We start from the raw sequence: 23,031 nt of genomic DNA, 5'->3' as shown, positions 1-23,031 counted from the left end.
CTTGTCTTTCCCTGGACCGTCAGCCACTCCCAGCACGACTCCAGCAGCGTGGCCAGGTGTCGTCTTTGCTTTTCCACCGAATATCTAATTTCGCAGTGTCCTCGTGTGCAGCTCCGGCTGTAGGGAGGCCGGGCCCGGGGAGCTGGCCTCGAGCCGGGGTGCCACGTCCCTGATTGTGCAGAGGTGAGCCTGGGACCAGCAAGTGATGCCACCAGGGGCACCAGCTCTGCCCTGCGGAGTTCATGCTGGACACGTTGAAGGGAATGTGCCGATAGACTTGTGTGTGCGTGTGACGTGTCCACCTGCAGCTGGAATCGTTCTCGAATAGAAGGCAAGGTTGCAGAGAGGGAGCGGTCGTTTTGCCTAGGGGGCCGCCAGGACCCTCGGTGCCTCGTCAGCAGGTGTTTTCCTTGGGCTCTGTTGGGGCCCTGGGTCTTTGGTGTGCTCTGTGGTCTCCCCGGCGGTAAAGTGGGGCTAAGAGGAACATAGCCGGCTTCCGAATGTCAGGCCTGGGGTTTCGGCAGCGTCGAGCGATTGCTACCCTAGCTTTTGGTTGCAGACCTCAGGTTTTAGTCCATTCTCGTTAAGCATTCACTGTGCCTTGGCTTTCTCCGCCTAAATTCCTCTGGCTGGAGAGGTCATGGGGGACTCCCTCCTGGGCCAGCCCTGCCTGGGTACCCCATTTCCCACGGCCCCTTGAAAGGTCATTTACGGTAACATGTCAGTTGTATCCTCATATACCAGAAATCCCTCAAATTGTCAGAAGCGCTGAGAGATGCTCAGTGGATGTGAGGCAAGATGGAGAGTCTGTTTACAACCTCACCTTGCTGGCGTTTCCTGGGGTTTTCTGGGAACCTCCACCCCAGCTTCTGCAAGGCTGCAGAGACAGCAGGTGCTGGGCAGGGTGTGGCTTGAATTTAGCTGCATTCCCTGGTGTGTGGGTACACGAGACCCCTCTGGGACTGAGGGAGCATGTGTGGCATGGTCCCTTTGTCAATAGAGGCGACCCCTGACAACCTCCTGGCTGGGCTTGCTGTCGTCCTCAGTACTGGGGTTTTGTGCGGCTCCTTGGGGCTCATGCAGGACGCACGTGAATCTCACCCACTCCACCACCCACGCAGCTGTCCCCACAGCATCCGTCCCCAGCAAACCCCTTTCCCATACAGGGCTTGCGGCCCCTGCCTGAGCCCAGGGCCTCAGCTGGGAGCCCCTGGGTCTCAGCTGCCTTCTGCATGGCCGACCTGAACGAGGGCAAAGAGTGGGTTTCGCCAGAGAGGAGGCCACCCAAGCCAGGGAGGGGGGTGATCGCTAGGCAACCTGGAGCTTGTTGCCCAGGTAACGGGATCCATGCACTGATGCTGTGGATGGACATCTTGTGACGAGGCCCCTCAGCCTCTCCAGATGTCTTGGATGGCTCTAGATGCCTGCCTTGTGCCTGCCCATCGTTTTCCTCTGTGGCTGCTTTTTAAATTAAAAACTTGGATTTCTTACCATGATCATGAACCCTGTGAACGGTGTCTGATGAACACTTTTGGCCAGCACCTTTGGAGTCCAGTCAGGGTGCTCTGCACCCTGTAGGAGGGACACCCTGGGGCAGGCGGGTAAATCTGCCCACATAGTCCAAGACCACGGGTCCCATGGGAGTCCGATCTGGGCTTGGTAGCAGCTGCAGGGTGGGGCCAGAAGAATCCGGTGGAAGAAATGAGGCTTTCGGGATTTGGTCAAAGTCTCACCGTTTTCTTGGCGAAAAGGAAGGACAGAGGTAGGAGCTTTAGCATTGGCACATCAAGTTGGCACTGGCTGTGCCCATCCGCTCCAGCTGCTTACTCCCCGGGGCACTCCCCACGCTGTGCCTCAGTGCCCCCATCTGTTAAGGGGGAAGGGGTGGAAATGAGAGGCTAAAGGCCTCTCTCTCAATTACCGGGCCTCACCTCCCTCTGCAGAGTCGGGGGTGAAGGTGCTGCCCGGGGGTCCTGATGCAAGATGGCACCCTTGGTCTTTGGGGAAATTTCTTCCATTTGCCCACAACCACCCTGACCTCTTATGGGGCCCACCTGCCAGTTAAGCCAAAGAGAACGTTGGGGCCTCGGCTTCGCTTGGATGCCCTGCTTTGGGGATCCAGGTTCTGGGTTGGGCAGTGGTTTTACCGCCACTCACAGGCCGGGAGGGACCGTGATCCCTTGTGAGTCCAGCCCGGCCTGGAGAGAGAGGCGCCCGGAGGAAACCTGCTCCCTGGCCCGTTCTGAGGTCGCGACAAAAGGCTTCTCTCTGCTTCTTGTTCAAAGAGAGGATTGTCCCGAGCTGCTGCAGCTGTGGCGCGGGTGCTGTCCCGGGGCAAGGCCGCTGCAGTGGCCGTGTGGGCACCACAGGGACAAGGGACAACCTCCCCGCCTCCACGGCCACAGGTCCAGGTGGGGATTTCGCTTTCAGCTTCCGACACCCAACGTGTCGCTGAGCGATGAGCCAGGGGCCAGATAGGGGCTTCAGTGTCCGGGGCCCCAGCCTGGGCTCCTCGCTGGCCATTTCAGGGCTGCCGGGGGACGAGCCCTTCGGGAGACCACACAGCTGAGTGCGGCCCAGGCAGGTGGGTCCTGCTCTTGTCTGCCGGAGCCTGTACCCGATGCCGTGCGATCACACAGAGGCCACCTGGGCCGGAACGTCACAGGCTCCTGGCAGGGGCTCCCCGAGCCCAGTCACGCCAGGGGGGCCAGGGGGGCCGCCAGACGCAAGGACAAGTAGATTCTGTGCAGGAGGAAGGAAACAAAACCGAGCCTGGCCTTGGTGTGGCGGCCGCTCTCTGAATCCCTTCCCACCTCTGAAAGCACACGATGCCCAGAAAGCTCTCGTTTTTACTCGTAGCCAAGGACTCCACACATGTGATTTGTCCGGAAAATGGACACTGTCCCACCCTGGCCACCTGGGTGCCACGGTGCCCCTGCAGGGGCTACAAAGTCCCAGACTTGCCAGCATATGGATTGGAAGGGAAGGGTTCTGTTGGAGAAAGTGCAGGCAGCCTGGCCCGCGTACCTCCCGTGGCCACGTGGCCTGGGTCACACGCTGCTGCTTCCCCATTGGGGCTGGAGATGGTCCTGCCGCCCCGTTGAGCGTCCTGCAAGCAGCTGCGCTGGCCTCGCGGAGCAGCTGGGGGATCTGCACTCGGGCACGAGTAGGGAGGACTGGCCTGGCCCTGGGCTCCCTCCACCCCCCTCCCAAGCTCTGGGGACAAGTGTCCTTTGTCTCTGCCGGCAGCCCCAGGACACATGGCCGCGCTGACTGGCCCTGGTACCCGAGGGGTGCTGCTCGCTCTGCGGCCCTCTGAGAAATTCCGTTGCTCTCCCAAGTCCCCGGCCAGCGGCTCGCCGTCGCGCTCACCTCCCCACCACCTGGCCCAGGTCTTCACCTGGGCACGGGCTGAGCCCAGGAGGCCCATTGCCAGCAGGGTTTTCTCCAGGAAGCTCCCACGGGGTGTGGGAGCCATGACATGTCCCTCTGGTTTCATTTTGCAGCCCCTCGTGTTTGTTGGGAAGGGGCTGGGGGCAGGGGCAGGGGCGCGGCTTGTAGGCCCAGCTGGCGCCGGCGGCAGGTGCGTGGTGAGCAGATTCCTGGCCTCGGTTCCACTTGGCGATGGAGTTAGCACCACTGTGGTTCCTGTTGGCCGCACTTGAGATTGCTCACCGAGACCCGGGCCCCCCTCAGACCTCCACCCGATAGACCCAGCAGACACATGCCCTCTGGGTCTCCTTGGCTTGTCCCAGAATGGGCCTCGGCGACTCAAAGGAGCCTGTGGTGTTTGAGCCCAGGGGAGCCCGGGTGGCTCTGTGGGTTCATGGTCCCCTCGGGGAGTAGGGAGGGAGCTCTGGGGTCCTGCAGATCCGATGCATATGTGGGGGGCGAGCCCCTCGCTGCACTATCCCCCGCCCCATGTGGGACAGCCGCTGTGCCCACCTACAGATCCTCCTCCCGTCCTCACTCCTCACAGGTATCCGCCCCCAGATCATGAACGGCCCCCTGCACCCCCGCCCCCTGGTGGCGCTGCTCGATGGCAGAGACTGCACCGTGGAGATGCCGATCCTGAAGGACCTGGCCACTGTGGCCTTCTGTGACGCTCAGTCCACTCAGGAGATCCACGAGAAGGTGGGCCCCCCACCCCCAGGCCCGGGTTGCCCAGGTCAGGTGGCGGCCACTGCCGTTCAGCGAGGGGTCCCTCCCGCTTTCACCCTCGGGTCTCCCCGGGCTGGGCCCTCTCACCCCCCCTCCCAACCCCCAGACGCCACCTCCCTGTCCGCCCTCCCCCTCCGTAGTCACCTGGGGTCACGGTCATGCCCACATCGCGTCCTCCGCGGCAGGTGCAGGGGTGATGGGGGTCTCCAGCCTGGCTCTGCTCGCCCCATCGCAGGTTCTGAACGAAGCCGTGGGTGCCATGATGTACCACACCATCACCCTCACCAGGGAGGACCTGGAGAAGTTCAAGGCCTTGAGGGTGATCGTGCGAATAGGCAGTGGCTACGACAACGTCGACATCAAGGCTGCCGGCGAGCTCGGTGAGTGCAGGGCGCTGGAGGGGGCGGCCGTTCGGGGGGAGCCTCGCGGGCTCACGTCCAGGTACACAGGCGGGAGTGCCTGCTGGAGCCTGGCGAGTGGGGGCCCGTCCCTGCAGAGGGGACCCTGTGGGCGGCCGGGCGGCCACCGGACGGTCCTGGCGTGGAGCCGTCCTCCCCGGGGCTCTGTCCACCCAGAAACCTGCGCAGGGCAGCACTGACGTGGGTGGACCAAAGCCCGGCCCCTCCTGCACAGCCCCCGTCAGGGCGGGAAGGGTTTCCACGGAAAGCAGGGCAGCAGGCGGCTTCCCTGAGGTCGGGTCCCTGTCCTGGCCCCCGCACGGACGCCCTCGTGAGGAGCGTGTGCAGAGCCTCGACGGCAGCGTCCCGGGCTGGCCTGCTCGCCGGCCTTGGCCTGTGTCTGCAGCATGCCAGGTCCGGGTGCGAGGGCCCGTGCCCCGAAGCCACCGGGCTGCTGGCGGGTGTCGAGGAACGCAGGCCTCTCTGGACCCCCACCCCTGGGCTGAGCTGAGGCCCTGGTGGGCCATCTCCCTCCCCACCCCCACACCCCAAGTCAGCCTCTCGCCCCCTCGGAGGACCCTGTGCTGAGCCTCGCACCGTGAGCTGCCGTCTACGCGAGCAGCGCCGGCATCGGGCAGTTGGGGCGTTAGCTCTCAGGCACCCACCTGCTGCCTTTTCAGCCAGGGGGACCCCGGTGGGCTCCAGCGTCCTCCTCCAGGTTCCTAGCCTGGAGTTTTACAGGAAGGTCCAGGTTCCTCCGAGTGGGTTAGTTCCCTCACTTGAACTTGGGGCGGCACCCAGGTACTGAGCCGCAGGGTAGAGGGAGCCCGGCCACGTGGGGCCTGTCTGGCGCCCAGTCTGCGTGCTTCCTCGGGGGGTGCCCCACAGGTGGGCCCCAAAGGAAGAGGCAGGCGGTGGTCATTCCCCAACAGTCACCTTCTCCCCACCCCACCCATCCCCCCATCCTAGAAGTGGCAGGTGGCCTGGAGGGTTGACCCTGATTTTTCTGGGTCCCCGTCATCTCACACCTCCCTTGGGTGGAGGGTCATTTGGCTGTGGCTGAGGAGGAAAAGGAGGGGGAGGCATCAGATTCCAGACCCGACCAGGGCCTGGGGGAAGTGATGGCTTCCTGTGTCCGCCCCGAGTGGGGCCGTGGGGTCCCTCGGAGCCTGCCTTGGTCGCAGCAGAGAAACTCGGCTGGTTGGGAGTCTCGGGAACCGCGTCTAGCATTACCTCAGACTTTCCATCTCTCTCCGGCACCAGCAAGAATATTTTTGTTTGAAAACAAGTGTTCTTTGTGTGCGTAGTAGAGCTGAGACCCCAAGTTCAAATACTGACGGGGAATGTAGTTTAACACACACAGGGGGGTGGGGGAGGCAGGGGTGTCCTCCGAGGTGCTCCCTGTCCCCCTGGGTGTCCGCCCCACGCAGCCCCGCAGCCCGGCTTCAGGGGGAGGGGGCTCGTGACCGGCCACTGCTTTCCAGGGAGATGGGAAGTTCTCCCGAGCGAGACTTGGCCATCCCTCCACCTGCAGGTGCTCCCCACACAGCCGGCCTGGGCCCGGGGGACCTCATGTCCCTAAGACCACCGGTGCCCCGCTCACCCCACCGCACGTCTGCCCTCGGCCGGGGGCCTGGGTCCAGGAGGGGTTGGGGGTGGCGTTCCCGGGCACCTGCAGTTTTGAACAAGGAAACGGATGTCCGCCCGTGGCGTTCTCATTGATCCTGGTGCAACCCGAGCGGGAGCCGCCTGGGACACTGGCCTCTCCTCTCCCCAAATTGCTCTCCGCACGCAGATCCCTCTGTCCCCCGGCCTTGGGCGAGTCGGACAGACCAGACAGCGGCTGTGGGTCCTGCTGGGGTCGGGGCCCACGGCGGGCGTCGGTGGGAGCCGCCAGGGACCCAGGGCTCCACGCAGGCGGGCCCGAGTGGATGCTCTGAGCCGAGGTCAGGAACACTGTCACCTGTGTCACCTGCCTGGAGCTGTCAGAGGGACCTGGCCTGTCTACAGCGTGTCCCCGGGAACCAGGGGGCAGCCGGGGGACAGTGGGTGGGGGTTGCTGGTGGCCTCTCCCCGTGTCCCTGTCTAGCAAGCTCCTGACTGGTTTCCAGTTCAGGAGGGGTGACCGCAGAGGGAGACCATTGGCAGGACCAGCAGCTCAGCGACCGCGCTCAGGCCTTGGGGCGAGGCGGCTGCTGGAAGCCTGTGGAGGGTCGCCCTGCTGCAGACCCGCGCCCACTGACGGCAAGAACGAGCCCCTCGAGCGTAGTCGGGGCTTTGGGGTCTCTGCAGGGCGGTGCCCTTGCCCTCGGGGCAGGACGGTCCCCAGTGGTTGTGGTGCCAGCAGCACCCCCTCCAGGGTCCGGTCTCCGCACCCCCAGGCTCTGGAGCCAAGGAGCCTCCATTTCAGGTCCAGGGGTGCAGGCTGAGCAGCATCCCCTGCGCCCCCTGGTGGGTGGGTGACGCGGTGCTTTGCATCACCTGGACCACGGGTGGGCCTCTCTCCCCCAGCGCGACCCCTCGGGTCTCCTGGACCTCGGGGCAGCCCTCGTGGGGTGCTGACGCAGCTGCTAGAAAGGGGGCAGGCCTGTGGTCCCGCGTCCCATCCCACAGAGCCCCAAAGGGGACGAGCACTTGTCCTTGCTGCCAGGCTTGAGGAAGCTAGGGGAAGGCAGGGCTGCCTTCTTGGTGGCCCTGCCCCTGTGTTCCTTGGGTCCCAAGCCTGGGATTAAAAGGTGGCTGAGCTGCCCTGACAGGCTGCCTGGATCCCTGTGTCCCTCAGAGCTGCTCACCCCGCTTCCCGGCCTCCTCCGCAGGCCTCATCCCTACCGAGGCCGGCGCTCTCCCCACCTCCCAGCCTGGCCCTCTCTGCTCCCTGCCCCTCCCATGCCTGGGAAACATTTGCCTTCCTCCCCCCAAGGAAAGCCTCTCCTGACTCTTCCTGCCTGAGACTTGGGGTAGTTCTAGCAGCTTCTCTGGCCACAGAACCTGAGGGCCCCTCACCAGTGACCCCAGCCCTCAAAGCTCTTCCAAGGAGCAGGGAACACCCCACCCCACCCCTCTTCTTTGCCCCAGTGGGATTGTGGGCGGGGGCCTCTGACCGGGCAGGGGCTGACTTCAGGTGTCCCCTTCCTCTGGCCCCACATGGGGCCTGTGCTGGGGGGGTGGGGGAGGTGCTAGTTCCTGATTCTTCCATCTTTGCTCTTTCTCAAAACGAGTATTAATGTGGTCATCGCAGTAGACTTCAAATACCGTAGACGAGGGCAGCTCAGGTGGCGCAGCGGTTTAGCGCCGCCTTTGGCCCAGGGCGCGATCCTAGAGACCCGGGATCGAGTCCCACGTCAGGCTCCCTGCATGGAGCCTGCTTCTCCCTCTGCCTGTGTCTCTGCCTCTCTCTCTCCCTCTCCCTCTCTCTCTCTCTCTCTCTATCATGAAAAAATAAAATCTGTAAACAAGAAAACACCGAGGAAAAGCTGGCCCCGGGAGGAGGGTGCCCTGCCGTCAGGAGTCTGGTCTTCTGGAGCCCACGACCGAGCGGGGGGGGGGGGGGGGGGGCTGCACACCGGGTTCCTGCTGTTCCTGTGCGGGCCCCGGGGCGGGTTTCCAGCCTCCTGCCCGCCGCGGGACGGGGGAAGGCGGGGGGGGGGTCAGCGGGGCCGGGGTGTCCGGGTGAGAGGCCGCCCCCAGGGAGCCTGACCTCGCGGGCCGCCCGTCCCCTCCAGGGATCGCCGTGTGCAACATCCCGTCGGCCGCGGTGGAGGAGACGGCCGACTCCACCATCTGCCACATCCTCAACCTGTACCGGCGGAACACGTGGCTGTACCAGGCGCTGCGGGAGGGCACGCGGGTGCAGAGCGTCGAGCAGATCCGGGAGGTCGCCTCGGGAGCCGCCCGCATCCGTGGGGAGACGCTGGGCCTCATTGGCTTCGGTAGGTGCAGCGGCCGGGCCCCGGGGTGCGGGGGTCCCCCTTCTCGAGGGGGCTGCGGGGGGGGCAGCCCGCACGGCTGGGCTGCAGGACGGCTGTGCCCGCTCGCTGCCCCGGGCAGTGGCCAGGCCAGGGGACAGCAGGGCGCCACTGGGAGATTTTGAGCCAGAAGGTGGCAGGTCGGGGCCTTGGCCTAGAAGGTTGCCCTGGGGGGGCAGGCAGGAAGGGTCCCCTGGAGTGGGCGGTTGGCCCCAGAGCCGCGGGCGGGAGGCGTGGGAGGCGCGCGGGAAGCAGCCTGGTGCACGCAGGACCTTGCCCTCCTGCTGCGTCCCAGCCCCGCCCCTCACCCTTCTGTGACCTCGAGGACTCCTGACCTCTGTGCCCTCTGTGCACCGGGAGGGGAGTGATGCCTCCTAGGACCCAAGGAAGGCCGGAGAACAGGCGGGAAGTGGGTGCTGGGCCTGGCTTCCCCAGGGCTCCCCCAGCGGTCCCTCGGCCCTCAGCTCAGAGCTCGTTTCCAGAAAACCAAGGGTCAGGACCGGCTTGGTCGAGGCAGAGGAGCGGGGTTTGTTCCAGGAGGACCTCCTCTTCCTCCCCGGATGAGTGTAAGAACCCAGGCGTTAGGGGCATCCCTTCTAGAAGGACGTACAAAGGCTCCCGCCCTCCTACTCGCTCTCGAGTGGACGCAGCGCCCTCTGCTGGCGCCGCGGGGCCTCCTGTAGCTCCCGTGCGCCCCGAGCCCTGGGCAGCCCCTCCGGTGTCCTGAGGCCAGTCCCAGGGTTTGCGCCCCGTCGGCCGAGCCTGTGAGCCAGCGCTGCCGCACGCCCGGCCCCGTGCACTCGGACTGGGCAGGTGTGCCCTCGGGTGTGAGGTCGGCCTGCAGCCTTCCAGAAGTGTAGACGGACAGGAGGAGGCGCCCCCGCCGTGGCCCAGGCCGGGCTGGTGCCCGAGGGCAGCCACCAAGTTGGGAACGTACTAGAACTGGAAGGGAAAGCCAGCCAGTGGCCTCGGTACTTCGTGTTTTCAGGCCAGGAGGGTCGGCTTCCGCGAGGCCCGGTGTCCGCGACGTCAGTAACCATTCAGGGAGGCGCTAGGTCCCGTAGAAACGTAGGAGAACCTTGTGGCCGACGTAGACGCCAGTGAAAGGATGAGGGGTGGGGGCTCTACGAAGGGCAAAGACCGTGGAAAAGCCAGGCCAAGGCAGCCATCCTGCCCTCAGGCCCCTGGAGCCGCAGCTGGGAGGCCCCATCTGGAAGCCACGTGCGTCCGGGCGTGGAGGTGGAGAGGGCGGCTGAGGGCCCGTGAAATGGGGCAGGGGTGCGCGTGCGCTGGCCGAGAGCTCCCTGCGGCCCCGTGATGGGGTCGTGAGTCCCATCCTCGAGGTCCGTCACGGGGCTGATGCAGCCGATGGCGCTCTTCCCCCCACCTGTCACCGTTGTCAGGCCTCCCTCCCCACCGGGGTGTGTGGCTTGTGTGGCTACGGTCCCTGGTTCCCTGCATCCAAGGGTGACCCTGAAGGGGGCGGGCAGGGGGCAGAAGCACCCGCGGATTGCCCTGCAGCTGGCCCCCTCCAGCACAACGAGCTCGTTAAACCTCGGCCTCCCGCCCAGGCCGTTGCCTCCGTGCTGCCCTCCTAGATTGAAGCGCAGCAGGAGCGGGAGACAATCCACCACCTTGGTGCCCTCGTGTGGGCTGCTGGTTTGGGAAGGGACACCTCCTGTTTCCCTCTCCCTCCCCCGCACCATTGAGCACTGGTTTCAGATAAAGGTGGATTCCACACACTTCCCAGACGGGCCGTCCCAGCATCACGCAGACTGCTTGGTTTTCAAGCCGAAAACAGCGCTGGGAAGTAGGGGGCGCTGGCCATGGGGTTCAGTGGGTTTGTGCAGGTGACAGCCACTTGGGAGCCCGGGGGCTTGGTGTCCTGTCGGGTGGCGTGGGCTGCTGACCTACGGAGGGGGCACGGGGCTCCTCCCCTGGCAGGTCGGGGCCAGCCTGCAGGCCTGAGGGTCGCCTGGCTCTCCCTCCCCGCAGAGCGCCACCCCGGGCCCGCCGTCACCCCCCACCCCGCCCCGCCCCTGTGCCGGTGGGTGCTCACGCCGCTCTGCGGTGCTCAGTTGCGGTCAGTTGTGAGCACTTCGCCCCTTCCGTGAGCAAACCCAGTGCTGATTGGCAAGAGAACGTTCTCTGCTACTGCCCTCGGCGTCTCAGGAAAGGAAGCTCAGGTGGGGAAGCCGCGGAGAGGAACAGGATGGGGACGGCATGCTGATGGCCGGGACTGGGGCAGGAAGGGCACGTGGCTTCACTGGAACAGCGTCTAGCTGTGTTGACGTTGGCACACGTACGTCATAGGAACGTCCGCGCGCTCACACGCCCAGTGCAAACAACAAGCCCGGCCTCCTCGCCCAGGAAGCTAAGGAGACGCGCGGCCGCCTGCACCTCCGCGCCCCGGGCACGGCTTCCTCCGGCAGGTGCAGGCCCCGGGCCCGGAAGCTGCAGGCCGTGGCGGGCGGGACTGCGGACTCGCTCACCTGGACGCTCTCTCTCTGCACAGGTCGCACGGGGCAGGCGGTTGCTGTTCGAGCCAAGGCCTTTGGATTCAGCGTCATATTTTATGACCCCTACTTGCAGGATGGGATAGAGCGGTCCCTGGGCGTGCAGAGGGTCTACACCCTGCAGGACTTACTGTATCAGAGCGACTGCGTCTCCTTGCACTGTAATCTCAACGAACATAACCACCACCTCATCAATGACTTTACTATAAAGCAGGTAACTGGACAGAGACGCCCTCAGCCCCTGGAAACTTCATCAAAACAAAAGGGGGGGATGGGAGGTGGCCTGCAAACGCTCTGGTGAGAAGGGAAGGACGTCGGTGAGGAGCCAGCGGGGACCCGTCTCGATGGGGTCTGGCCTCCAAGAAGCAACGGGCCGGTGACCGGTCACCGCTCCAGCCTGCCGCCCGCCGTAGGGCCTCCAGGCCCTCGGGGACGAGCTGCGGGAACGGCCAGGCCCGGCCGCCCACGAAGGAGCCAGACCGCAGGCCTCCCTCCGTGGCGGCCTCTGACGGCCTTCCCTTGCTCCCACAGATGAGGCAAGGAGCCTTCCTGGTGAACGCGGCCCGCGGCGGGCTGGTGGATGAGAAAGCCTTGGCCCAGGCCCTCAAGGAAGGCAGGATACGAGGGGCCGCCCTCGACGTGCACGAATCGGAGCCTTTCAGGTGGGTGTGCTGGGCTGTCGCCGGGCGTGCGACCCGAGCTCGCGGCGGCCACCCCTGAGCGCGGCTCCTGCAGAGAAAGCTAGGGACCCCGTGTGGTGGCCTCCGTGCTGTGCCTGGAGCCCACGGGGAGGGGCCAGGGGGCCGCCAGGGGGCCACCAGGGGCGTCAGGAAGCGTCTGAAAGGAAGGGCAGCCGTGGGGGGGTCTGGAGCGGAGGGGGCCTCCCGTCCGAGCCCCCGATCCCTCCTGACACGGACTATAAACGTTCTGACGGGTAGGTAGGCTCTTCAGCTCCCAGCCCGCGGAAGTGTCCTGCTGCCCGCCGTCCCTCTACGCCAAGACCCTGGCCGCTGTCTGCATGGCCACGAGCTCCCTTTTGATGAGCAGGGTGGGGAGGCCTCCTCCACTCTTCTCATTCGCTTGTTTTTCTGCACTTCTCTAGCTTTGCTCAGGGTCCCTTGAAAGATGCGCCGAATCTCATTTGTACGCCGCACACAGCGTGGTACAGTGAGCAAGCCTCGCTAGAGATGAGGGAGGCAGCCGCCACCGAGATCCGCCGGGCAATCACAGGTGAGCCCTCCAGCCGCGCCGGGGGTGAAGGGCGGCCCTGGGGCCGGTCACACACACCCCCCGGGGGCGACAGAGGCTTGCTGCCCACTGCGGGCAGGTGGAGTTTTTAGGGATCCTGCTGATGACATTTTGAAGGAGCTGGACTGTTAATCCAAGCCCTGACCTTGATTTCGGAGGAGACGGATTCCCCCTTTTTTTGTTTTTGTTTTTTAAAGACTTTACTTCTGTATTCAAGAGAGACACAGAGAGAGGCAGAGACATAAGCAGAGGGAGAAGCAGGCCCTGTGCGGGGAGCCTGATGCGGGACTGGATCCCAGAAATCCGGGATCACGCCCTGAGCCAAAGGCAGAGGCTCAACCGCTGAGCCCCCCAGGCGCCCCCGGATTCCCTTTTCAGGCAGCCAAGCGCAAGCGCCCCCACTGTGGGAGCCGGAGCGAGGCTCCTTTCTGCTCCCCCTGGGGGCCGGTGTGAAGAGCGCAGTGCAGAGCGCAGTGCGTGGGCCCCGCCACGTTGCCCCTTCCCTGCAAATGAAAGGGCCAGGCCGCTCACTGCGGGGGAAGAGCCGGGACTCTCGGCTCAGACACTGACGGGGGCTCCCCAGCAGCAGCTGCTGAGTGTAATACATCACACACTGTGACCTTAAAAACATACATGATTAATTTTAATCGCCCTATTCCAGGTCGCATCCCCGAAAGCTTAAGAAACTGCGTGAACAAGGAATTCTTTGTCACAACAGCTCCCTGGTCAGTAATAGACCAGCAAGCCATCCATCCGGAGCTCAACGGCGCCACGTACAGGTGAGGAGCGGGACGGCAGCGGCCTGGGCCCGAGCCTCTGCCCCGGGGAGGGGAGCCCAGAGAGGCGCAGCCCGCGGGCGTGCTCCGGGCCCCGGCAGTGCAGTCCTCCCCTCTTCTGATGCCCGATTTCTGTGGAGCAAACACAGCTCTTGGGGTACAGCCTGGAATCGGGGTTCCTATTTATAAAGGTGGGAATGGGAGTGCATTCCCCAAAGGGTGCGAACACTGCGAGGAATCCCCCGGCATGCCAAGCCACCCCCAAACCAGAGGGCTTCTGGGTGAGAAGTTCCCAAGATTTCCGGGGGAAGGGGCCTGTTGGCGAATGTGTTCTCTAGTCTGACTCTCCTGGCCCGGAGCCCGCAGAGCCCCTAGAAGGGAGCAGGGTTTCAGGGGTGATCGTTTCTCTCCCCCCACCACTGCTGGGCTTACGGGGAGGTCAGTGTTCCCGCTTTCTAGAGGAGCTGCAGCCTTGAATTCCAGAAGGACATTTTTGTCCTGCTGTGGCCCACGGTTGCCCCATTGCTGGCAGGGTGCACGTCCCGGGCCAGATGGTTCTCCCCTGGGGGCCCAGCCTTTGCACAGTGGGACGTGCGACCTCCACCAACACCTCGCACTCCCAGCTGTAATAACCAGAAAGGGCTCCAGCTGCTGCCTAACCTGCCCTGTTGGGAATCACGGCTCGGACCAGCCCGGGGCCGGGGAGGTGTAAATGGAGTTAGCGTGACAGGACCCATCGGTGAAAGCTCGGACTCTGAGGAAGTCATGGGGTTTTCTTCCTGGGTCTGCTGGCTTTGCTTACATTGCGGTTTGGCGGGTTCTAGTAAAGTCCCACCCATTTTGACCCTTCGAATAGTACTTCCGTGTCATTAACTTGAACCTGCCTCCGCCCCAGGTTCCCAGTTCCTTATCGTTGGCAGCCTGTCCTTTAAAGGCCACCTCTTAAGTCTTTCCATTGACAAAGACTCTGTGGCCCTTGGTCTTGGGACTGTAGCTCACAGGATCCCGGTTCACCCGCGTCCTGGAGAGTCCTTGATTTCTGACCAACCAGTGAATAGTTGTGACAGGCTGCAGGTTGGGGAGCCAGGGGTGAAGGGTCCAACTTGAATGGAGGAGGAGGAGTCTTTTCTAAGGCAGGTGCTTTAGAATGAAGTCTGTTTTATCCTAGAATGTTTAAACACACGGACTCACATTTGCATAGGAGCCACGTGTTCTGTGGGCGGTTTAATGCCACGTGTCCTTGCACACACAGCAGCTCGTGTCCCTACATCGTAAGACGAGCCCATCGCCGGCTCACCTCTCCCCCTGCTGCTGTGTCCCGTTTCACATCTCAGGCCACGAGAGCACATGACTTAGCTCACCTAGGGAGCCACATTTAGTATCGGGACTTCATACTCTCTGTTGGGAAATCATTAAAAGCATCGATAGAACTAATGAGTACTTTTAGGGCAACTGGAAAACTTGGGAGTGTGTCTCTTTTTGTACAAAAGGTTTCCCAAATGCAGTAGTGTCCATGGATATAACCGGGGCTCTTCCTATTGTCTGAAAGCTACAAAGTTTGTGCTAGATTTTTTTTGTTCTTTATGGATTAAAATATCCACGTTTTATTAGATTTTCCAAGTAGATTTCTTCTTGCTTTGGGGGTAAAGTGACAAACTAACCCACTAAAAAAATGACCTTTAGTAGGCAGAGCTGAGAGCTTGGCCCTGCCTGGCCCTGGACTCACCGGCCCTCTCTCTCTGCTCCTCAGATACCCGCCAGGCATCGTGGGTGTGGCTCCGGGAGGACTTCCTGCAGCCATGGAAGGGATCATCCCCGGAGGCATCCCCGTGACTCACAACCTCCCCACAGTGGCACACCCTTCCCAAGCTCCCTCTCCCAACCAGCCTACAAAACACGGGGACAATAGAGAGCACCCCAATGAGCAATAGCAGAGAATGACGAACGGTCATCATTCAGATAAACCTGGGACCAAGAGACAGTGAAAAAATAGATGAACTGAGAAAAGGACTTGGACCGTCTTTTGAACCGATTCCGGACATATGCATCATTGACGTTGCAGTGCTGAGAGAGCTCGAAGCCGAGGCGTGGGGAGGCTGAAGCTGTCGTCTGGTCACGGAAGTGCGGAAAGACTAGGACGTGATTTATTAACGACCAACTTCTGTTCTTGTGTGTTACGTTCTTCATCTGTGCATCAAATCACAAAGAATAAATAGATCCTTTTCCTTTATCAGCCCCTTGGGCACAGCAGGTCCTGAACACCTTGCTCTAGAATGTTGCATCAGGAATTCCAAACGTCAAATAAAAAAAAAAATACTAAGAGGATATCCCCCTCCTATGACTCTAGTCCCTTTGGTCCATGGGGGCTGGTGACCTCTTTTGCTGATAGGAAGATTTAAATTACTACCAAATGGGGAGAAAACTGTTTGCCCGTGTTAGACAACTGCGTAGGATCGAAGACCGTACAGGCTCCTGTACAGAAGTCTCTCCCATCTGAACTGCATACTGAGCGGGCGAGTTGGTTCTGAATTCAGTAAAACCCTCTTGATGATGCAAAAAAAGGAAAAAAAGAAAAAAAGAAAAAAAAGAAAGAAAAAAAGTATTAAGTTTCACAAGCTGTTTGTACTCAAATATATTTTCTCAGTTTCAGATCCTCAGCTATTTTATTGAGTGGAAAGTCTTGAGCTAAAAGAGTTCAAGAAAAATAATGTTGCATTTCCTTATGTCTCAGGAAACACTTTTTATGGTAACTTGTCAGATTGTCTATGAACAAACCCACTTTTTTAGACATTGATAAATCTTCTTTTCTTCACGTGATATTTTATACAAGAACACTTCAGGTGTGTTATTAGATGTGACTGATTTTAACAAATCCTATTAGATTTGTATCAACTAGTTACATGTTATATTCATAGTCTTTTGTGAATCATCGCCTTTTTGTTTAAAAGATGGCCTATTTTGAGCCTTTGTATAGGTACATTCCTGTTTTTGTGACAAAAAAAAAGCAAAAAAAAAACAGCAAAAAAAAAAAACCTTTAAAACTGTCCCAAACAGAAAAATAATGGCTATCGGAAGTGTTTTGTTTTAGTGTGAGTTACCGCTACTGTGTCTGTTTATTGTAAAGGTGGACATTTAGCGTTCAGTGCAGTTTTCAATAAAAAGTAATAAAAATTTGTTAAGTTCTGAAATTCAAGTACATCTCACCCAAGGTAAAAGTTCTCTACTTGAGATGTTTTAAAGGCAACTACATTCTCAGCCAGTTTTCAACTCGTGTTGAAAGATGCACACTCCTCCATCTGCCCCTTCCATAACCAGACTCAGGAATGCGGGTGATTACCTGTGACACCAGAAAACTGCCCGTTAAGTCCATCGTTATCAAATCATGCCATCCTTAAGATGAAATATAGTGGGTTGGAATGGAACTAAGCGATTCAAGAAACAAATTGGTCAAGTTAAGAGTTTTGATTTTAATTTACCCAAAAGCAAAATTACCTGGCTCAAGCATTAATGCAGGAAGGGAAGTGAATCTCAAAATTCTTTTAGATGATATTTACAAAGAAATGTTGCAAAATACTTAACATCAGCCATTTCCATATGTTAAGAACTCTGTTGATTTAAAGGATTTTCCTTCTTAAATAGCATTAAACCCCTTTGTACTAGTGGTATCCGCAAGTATCCGTCAAGTCCAATTCCAGGTACCCAACTCCCCGTCACTCCTTTCCCCTCCCCTTCCTAGGAAGAAAAGGTGCGGGAGGGGTAGGATGGGGTTTCTGAACATCAACCTCCTCACTCATTTGAAGGTGATGGTCCTATCCCAACCCCCCCTTACCCCCCAGAAAAAAAATTACATAAATACAACCACCTATGGATAGAGATTGGAGCACATGGTTACTCCAGGAAACGGAATGGGAGCCTAACATCCTCTTCAGAGCCAGGATATTGTCAAGGAGGGCATGACACATGCACATAAAGGAGATCCCCAACTGCCTAAAGAAAGCAGTGTCCCCTTAACACAGATGGAAGTCTGGGGCATGAGGAGTCAAACAACAAAAAGGCCAGTTCAAATCCGTGCTGCACCTAGGTTTTGTTTAATTAGAACAGAAAACACCATACTGTATTGTCTCTAAAAAAGGAAAAAAAAACCCATAAGGTTCAAAGTCCATACAGTTAAGGTATTACTGTCCAGAGTCAACCAAGACCTCATCTTTGAGAAAGGACTGCGTACTCTATCTCGGGACAATTATGGCTGTTTAATAGTTCAAGAGCTTAACATAGCATTGATTCACCAACATTTTGGCCTTACCAGCCAGTCTGCTATAAAAACCATTTAAAGCCCCATCCCTGTCTGGAGCCTAGGAAATGCAATGTCCTACCTTTCCCACAGGGAAGAATGCTGTACCTGTTCAACTAGGTGTGGTCAGGATCACTGATGATAAATAAATAAATAAAGAGGCACCTTGGGGGAAACAACACTCAGCAGACCACCACACCCAGGCTAACTACTGAGCCTATGAGATTCCTGGACAGCATCGACTGCAGTGTAGACCAGAGTGACTGACTAGATGCTTCTCTCAAACATTTCTCTTTGGCTTCTTCAACCAGGAGGGTAGTTTTGCTTAACAGCAACTAGAATAGGATCTGTGCCCACTAAAGAATTCTTCCTATGTATGGAGAAAAGTTTATAGCGATGCTATGCTAAGTAGTCAGAATAACAGCCTTCTAAAAACTTCATTACTGACCAAAATGAGAGTCGACCAGAGAGTCAATTTGTAGGGAAACCTAGCCACATAGAACAGTAACATTTACCATTGTTACACCAAAACTCGTTTATATGGAGTCGAAATTGCAACAAGTTTCCTGCAAGTTTTCGCATACAGTAGAACTGACCCTCTCATCCTGAGAATATCTCCATGTGCTGCTCCAAGAGGGGAGACATGACATCTCATGGGTGTTTTTCTATTTTTAGTAATTCCAGCATCAAATTAGAGCTTGTGTATACATTTCAAACACCATCTAAACAGAACTTAGAAAACAAATATATAAAGGTTTTTTCACAGCCTTTTCATCAAAGGGAAAGAAAAGTGTGTGTGCGTGTTGTGTGTGTGTGTGTATGGATGCCTGCGTGCGTGCATGTGCCTGTCGATGTCTCTGGGGCTGCTTTCCAAATTCCTTGCCACATTAATAGTCTACAAAGTGCTTATCAGGACACTAAGTCTTTTTCGTGTTCCTGAGATAGGTCTGAAATTTTTACCCAGTATTGAACATATACCTGAAGTGGTCAAATAATACTTTTTATAAAAAGATTTCTATCTAAGATTATAGTTTTAACTTTTAAATAAGAATGGCCACAATTAACCAACATGCAAAAATTCTCAGACTACTCTGAGAAATTCATTATGCAATGCATTTCCACCTTACTGCATTTTTAAATCTTTATTCTATACTCAACTGATTCCCAATTAGCCCAAGCAAAGGCATGCCTTTCTAACATGATTTGCTTAAAGCAGAGTTGATGATAGAAGGAAGAATCCAAAGACCCTCTGCATGGCAATTTGGGAGTGTGATATTGTCAATTGAACCAAGTGCGCAAATTTCACACAATTCATTTAGTTACAAGTGGGCCTGCTCTCCAGGCACTTCCCTAACTTCCATCCAGGGAATGACGACTCACAAAGAGACACCCACCCGGACTCTGGTAGAAGAACCCTCATTTTAAGGGCACTCTTCCAAACAAATAAATACCTAAATACTGAAAGGGAGCATATCAGAAGCTTAAAAAAGACGAAATAGAAACCAAAACCCTTTCCAAAACAAGGGAATGACGTCTGTATGAAGTTCGCTCACACAATTCTTACTTCCTTGCAGTTTGTTCCTTAAAGATTTGATTTCGTTTTATTGGGCACGACGGGGACTAAATAAAATAAAAGCTTGTTTTTATTTTTATGTTTTGCTGTGGATAATTTGTACAAAAAGTTTCCAAATAGCTAATGAGCTCTAGTGAGACTCAACGTAAAGTGGATCTTTTAAAAGGAAAGTAGAATGCCAGGTTCTACTTTAAAAGAGTATCTCAAAGGAACAAAGAGTCATCTGCCATGTGCTTTTGGAGGTGCCCGTGCTGGAAAAAACTTCTCAATAATATGAAGATGCTGGTACAACTTGTCCTATTACACAACTTCTTACACAACCACATGCGTTACATTTATAGACAGATTTACAATTTGAAAGGAAAAAAGTTCTGTCTTAATAAAATTAGTTTTTTTTTCTTTTTCTTTTTGTTTTTTTTTACAAACTGTAGTCCAAACAAAGTTCTCCATCTCCTCACAGAGCAGATACGTCCTCTCCATTGGGTGTGGATGAGAAAAGCCTTCTGGGCAGTTCCTGCCAGATCTGGTTCCTTCCATGCCTTGCGCTCTGCTTGGAGCATGCAGCACACTAGCTTTGGGGTCACCGCAGAGCCCATACCCTAGTCTTCTGCTCTTTCATTTTTTTTTCATTCATCTTCTTCATCTTCATCTTCCTCTCCATCTGACAGGGATGTACAAGGCCGGATCTGTCGGTAGCGGTCAAGCCACTTCTCTACCATCTGCGTGACCAGGGGGTGGTTCCGCCGCCGGGAACTCTTCTGCATGGCCACCAGCACCCCCCCTTCGGTCACACAGCAGTCCAGCCACTCCCTGAGCAGTTTCTCTTGCTGTTCCTCATTACCTAGCTTTTAGAGGAATGTGAAGAAAAGAGAAAATAAGATCACAGATCAGAGACCTGTTAGGAAAAATTTAATGAGAACATAGCTGGTAGGATCACTAACGAAAAGGTCAAAGCAACAAATTTCTCACGTGGTTTCAACCTCTCAATTTTATGATTAAAACTCAGTTTCCTATGGTTAAACAGAAAATCATCAATGGGAAAATGTACAGAAAAACCTCATGGGGGGGACCACCTATTAATAATGAGTTCATTTGTTTGCTAGAAGAGGAAAAACCCAATGTTACCTAATAAACTGATCTTGGCAAAGAAAAGGCTAGAAAAACAAAGTCTCCGCTTCAAACAAGTGACAAGGTAAGTTTATTCAGTAAAGTATCTACAGAATGAAAGTATAAAAATTACGGTCTACTTTTCTTAATGTCATGATTATAAAAGTTTTACATTATTAGTATATCAAATAAAAAAACAATAGTTTTGTAAGAATATGGGTTTCCTGAGAGTGTTCTTTCTGCGCATCCTTGCCGCCAGCCCTGCCTGCCCACCTCCCTCTCCCCTGCAGCTGCACCCATCTCTGAGGCGGTGTGCCTGCTTCTGCCACTGGTCCAAGTACCTAGTCTCCACACCAAGCAGCCAGTGTTCCTCTACCAGACAGATGGTCTCAGGCTTCCCAGCTTCCCAAAGCCAAGGTTTTAAAAGGCTACTGGCAAGCCCCTTGCCATCCCTAGCCCCTAAACCCCCTTTCCCCACAAATCACACCAGGGCGCTGCAACACCCTCTCCCTATGCCTCTCTCCCTCCACACTGTAAGACTGTCTTCTCTTGCGGGTCTTATTTCAGCAGCACCACCTCCTCAGATGCCTCCTGTTACCGCCAGGTTATCAATCATAAGCCCCAGGAGCCCCGCCCCCCATCCCATCTTTCTAGTTTTCTACTCAGCACCCGTCACTGCATCAGGGCTGGGGCTCTTGTCTTCACGTCACTGCTGCATCTCCACCCAACAACCTACAAAGCAGCTCAGGGAAGGTAAAAGTCATGGCCTGGCTGACCAATACTTCCAGAAAACGACGACAGCCAGGCCCAGATTCAGTGGTGTAGCCGGCGGTGCAGAGAACGCCACTCCTGAAAGATGTTCCCAGTTGGGTTCCGGGGCAGCGTCAGGGCTTCAAGTAGGTTCATGGGGAAGTCGTGCCTCTTACCTCCTGAGCGGAGAGAAAGTGCACGTGAAGTAACTTCCTCTCGCTGTCAACCAGAGGCAGGAACGTGATGGTGACGTCATCATCTGTGTTCAGGTTAGCACCAGCACCTCGGTTGCCGTAGCCGTCGTTCTCCATGGCAACCAAAGCAGAGAAGTGGCCCCTTGTATAGCCCAGAGCAATCGGACTTTTCCAACAAAAACTCTGTTCCCACAACAAAGGCAAATAAACACCTGGAGGGAGGAAAGAAAGTTGCCATGGGATTATCAACTTACAGCTGCAAGCTGCATGGTAAGTAACAGGAGACTTCTAAAATACTCTTGAATAATGGCTTACCTTGAAACCGAGTATATCCTAAAGTTTCTCCCCGGAAACTTTTATAATATTTTACTCCATAAACTATAATTGGTCGTCTAAGAATATGTGCAAGTACAAAAATGTGTGTCTGTTCCAAACTTGCTCCAGGCTGTACAGAATAAAATAAAGAAAGCAATTTCTCTTTAAAACATTTATTGCTGCCCTGGAAAACTAATGTGCAAAACACAATGCTGCTCCCCTTCAGTACACGAGATCAATGCTTTTTTTTTTTAATTGATAATACTGTCAAGCTAAAGAGGCATTAACTTCTTCAAATAGCAAAATCCAATGAAATAATAAAAGAAATCTGTGAAGTCTACGTATACAACTATCTTTCACAATCCAAACCCAAAACCCAATGGATTTGGTTAAATACTGATCCCAGGAACAAGAGATTCAGATAGTAAGGCAGTGGTGGCGTCATTCCATCCTTGCTGTCACCTGTCAGAGTACCGCACCTACGACAAGGTCCTCTCCAAGTAAAAAGATGAGCTGTTGTTATTTCACACAAACATAAATGGCAAGAATACTAAACAGGTCTACTACCATCCCTCTATAACAATTCTGACAACACATTTTCAGGAAGTACATGTTGCTGATGTAAAACAGCCACTGTGCCAGGGTTCAAATTAATCATGGTGCTTTCTGCAAAGATAGCATGTTGTTGTGTGTATATCTGTGTGTATATCTGAACATTACAATTCAGCATACTGAATGTGCTTCACAGAATAAAACTAGTATGAAAGCTAGAGTCTAAGAGGAACAACCCTACATAATTCGTTTTTATAAAAAGTCTATTCCCAGGTTAATTTTAAAGAAATCCCTCTTTCTGTCAGCCATGGCACCTCCTTCTTGGCATATGTCACATGGAAGGAGAGCCTCACCACACTGGAAGCCTCATGAAGATCCCGAGCTTCACCCTCCAGGCCTGACGGCAGACAGAGCACCAACACAAGAGTGCCTACCTACCATCAGCTCAATGGTCTTGGTTAAGTGCCCCTCAGACAGAACAGGAGCTAACCAGGAGGTAGATAAAACAGGCATAAAGCCACATTCCTAAGAGGACAATATGAATGAAGAGCAATCTGAAAAGGTAGGTGAATGCTTAAATCATCATAATGACTTTCATTTTCAAAGTTTCTAATCACTTCATATGAGGACTTGCCTATGGTCATAGTGTTGACAGCAGTCACGGCCAGAACCCAAATCAAGCCAAATCAAGCACAGTTTCATGTCTACCACAATGTTTCCAACAGTTTACACATACATGTAGCCTACTCTTTTCACAGAAGCAACATGCCTTGAAGCATTCTTACCTGACTAGCGAGAGAGAGTATAAATGCCCAGTCTTCTTGCCACTGTTCTTCTCTCAAGGAAAAATGTAAACCAAAGCTCTGAGAATACCATGATTCCCAATCTTTCCAACGTGTATAAAACCTAAAAAAGCAAGATTGCAAAAGATAAGCCTTCTATAAATGTTCTAATCATGTATTTAATGGAGTCTGTCTTTAAGCAATTCCTGTAAAGAGAACAGCAATTTTATTAATCTTACCCAGTTTGCAATATACTTTCAAACTAAAAATGCCTAGCAGACATCATTTAACACATTCTCACACACAATTTAATTCACCACCCAACATGTTTTCACCAAAACTTTAAATATTAGTGATAAGAACAGTCAATTTCAACTGTCTACTACTGGTTTAAAGGTTAAAA

The 23,031-nt window shown here is 55.7% G+C and overlaps 2 protein-coding genes across 10 annotated transcripts in view; one reads left to right on the top strand and one right to left on the bottom strand.

Annotated features, from left to right (window-relative positions):
• CTBP2 (C-terminal binding protein 2) overlaps positions 1-16,238 on the top strand; it is a 156,432-nt gene extending 140,194 nt beyond the window's left edge. For all 6 annotated transcript variants that reach the window (XM_055345864.1, XM_055345862.1, XM_055345859.1 and 3 more), the window contains 8 exons: positions 3,980-4,134; positions 4,397-4,541; positions 8,282-8,488; positions 11,040-11,254; positions 11,572-11,702; positions 12,143-12,270; positions 12,950-13,067; positions 14,815-16,238. In XM_055345864.1, coding sequence (XP_055201839.1) covers positions 3,997-4,134; positions 4,397-4,541; positions 8,282-8,488; positions 11,040-11,254; positions 11,572-11,702; positions 12,143-12,270; positions 12,950-13,067; positions 14,815-14,995 — 1,263 coding nt within the window. In that variant the 5' untranslated portion in view covers positions 3,980-3,996 and the 3' untranslated portion in view covers positions 14,996-16,238. The remainder of the gene's footprint in view (positions 1-3,979; positions 4,135-4,396; positions 4,542-8,281; positions 8,489-11,039; positions 11,255-11,571; positions 11,703-12,142; positions 12,271-12,949; positions 13,068-14,814) is intronic.
• Positions 16,239-16,511: 273 nt separating this feature from the next.
• The window catches only part of ZRANB1 (zinc finger RANBP2-type containing 1), a 59,254-nt gene continuing 52,734 nt past the window's right edge, over positions 16,512-23,031 (bottom strand). For all 4 annotated transcript variants that reach the window (XM_055345858.1, XM_055345856.1, XM_055345855.1 and 1 more), the window contains 4 exons: positions 22,632-22,752; positions 21,295-21,424; positions 20,962-21,191; positions 16,512-19,773 (listed from right to left, as the gene is read on the bottom strand). In XM_055345858.1, coding sequence (XP_055201833.1) covers positions 19,555-19,773; positions 20,962-21,191; positions 21,295-21,424; positions 22,632-22,752 — 700 coding nt within the window. In that variant the 3' untranslated portion in view covers positions 16,512-19,554. The remainder of the gene's footprint in view (positions 19,774-20,961; positions 21,192-21,294; positions 21,425-22,631; positions 22,753-23,031) is intronic.

Source organism: Nyctereutes procyonoides, unplaced genomic scaffold (genome assembly GCF_905146905.1).
Source record: "Nyctereutes procyonoides isolate TBG_1078 unplaced genomic scaffold, NYPRO_anot_genome, whole genome shotgun sequence".
Classification (NCBI taxonomy): Eukaryota; Metazoa; Chordata; class Mammalia; order Carnivora; family Canidae; genus Nyctereutes; species Nyctereutes procyonoides.
This window is presented reverse-complemented; position numbering and strand designations above follow the sequence as displayed.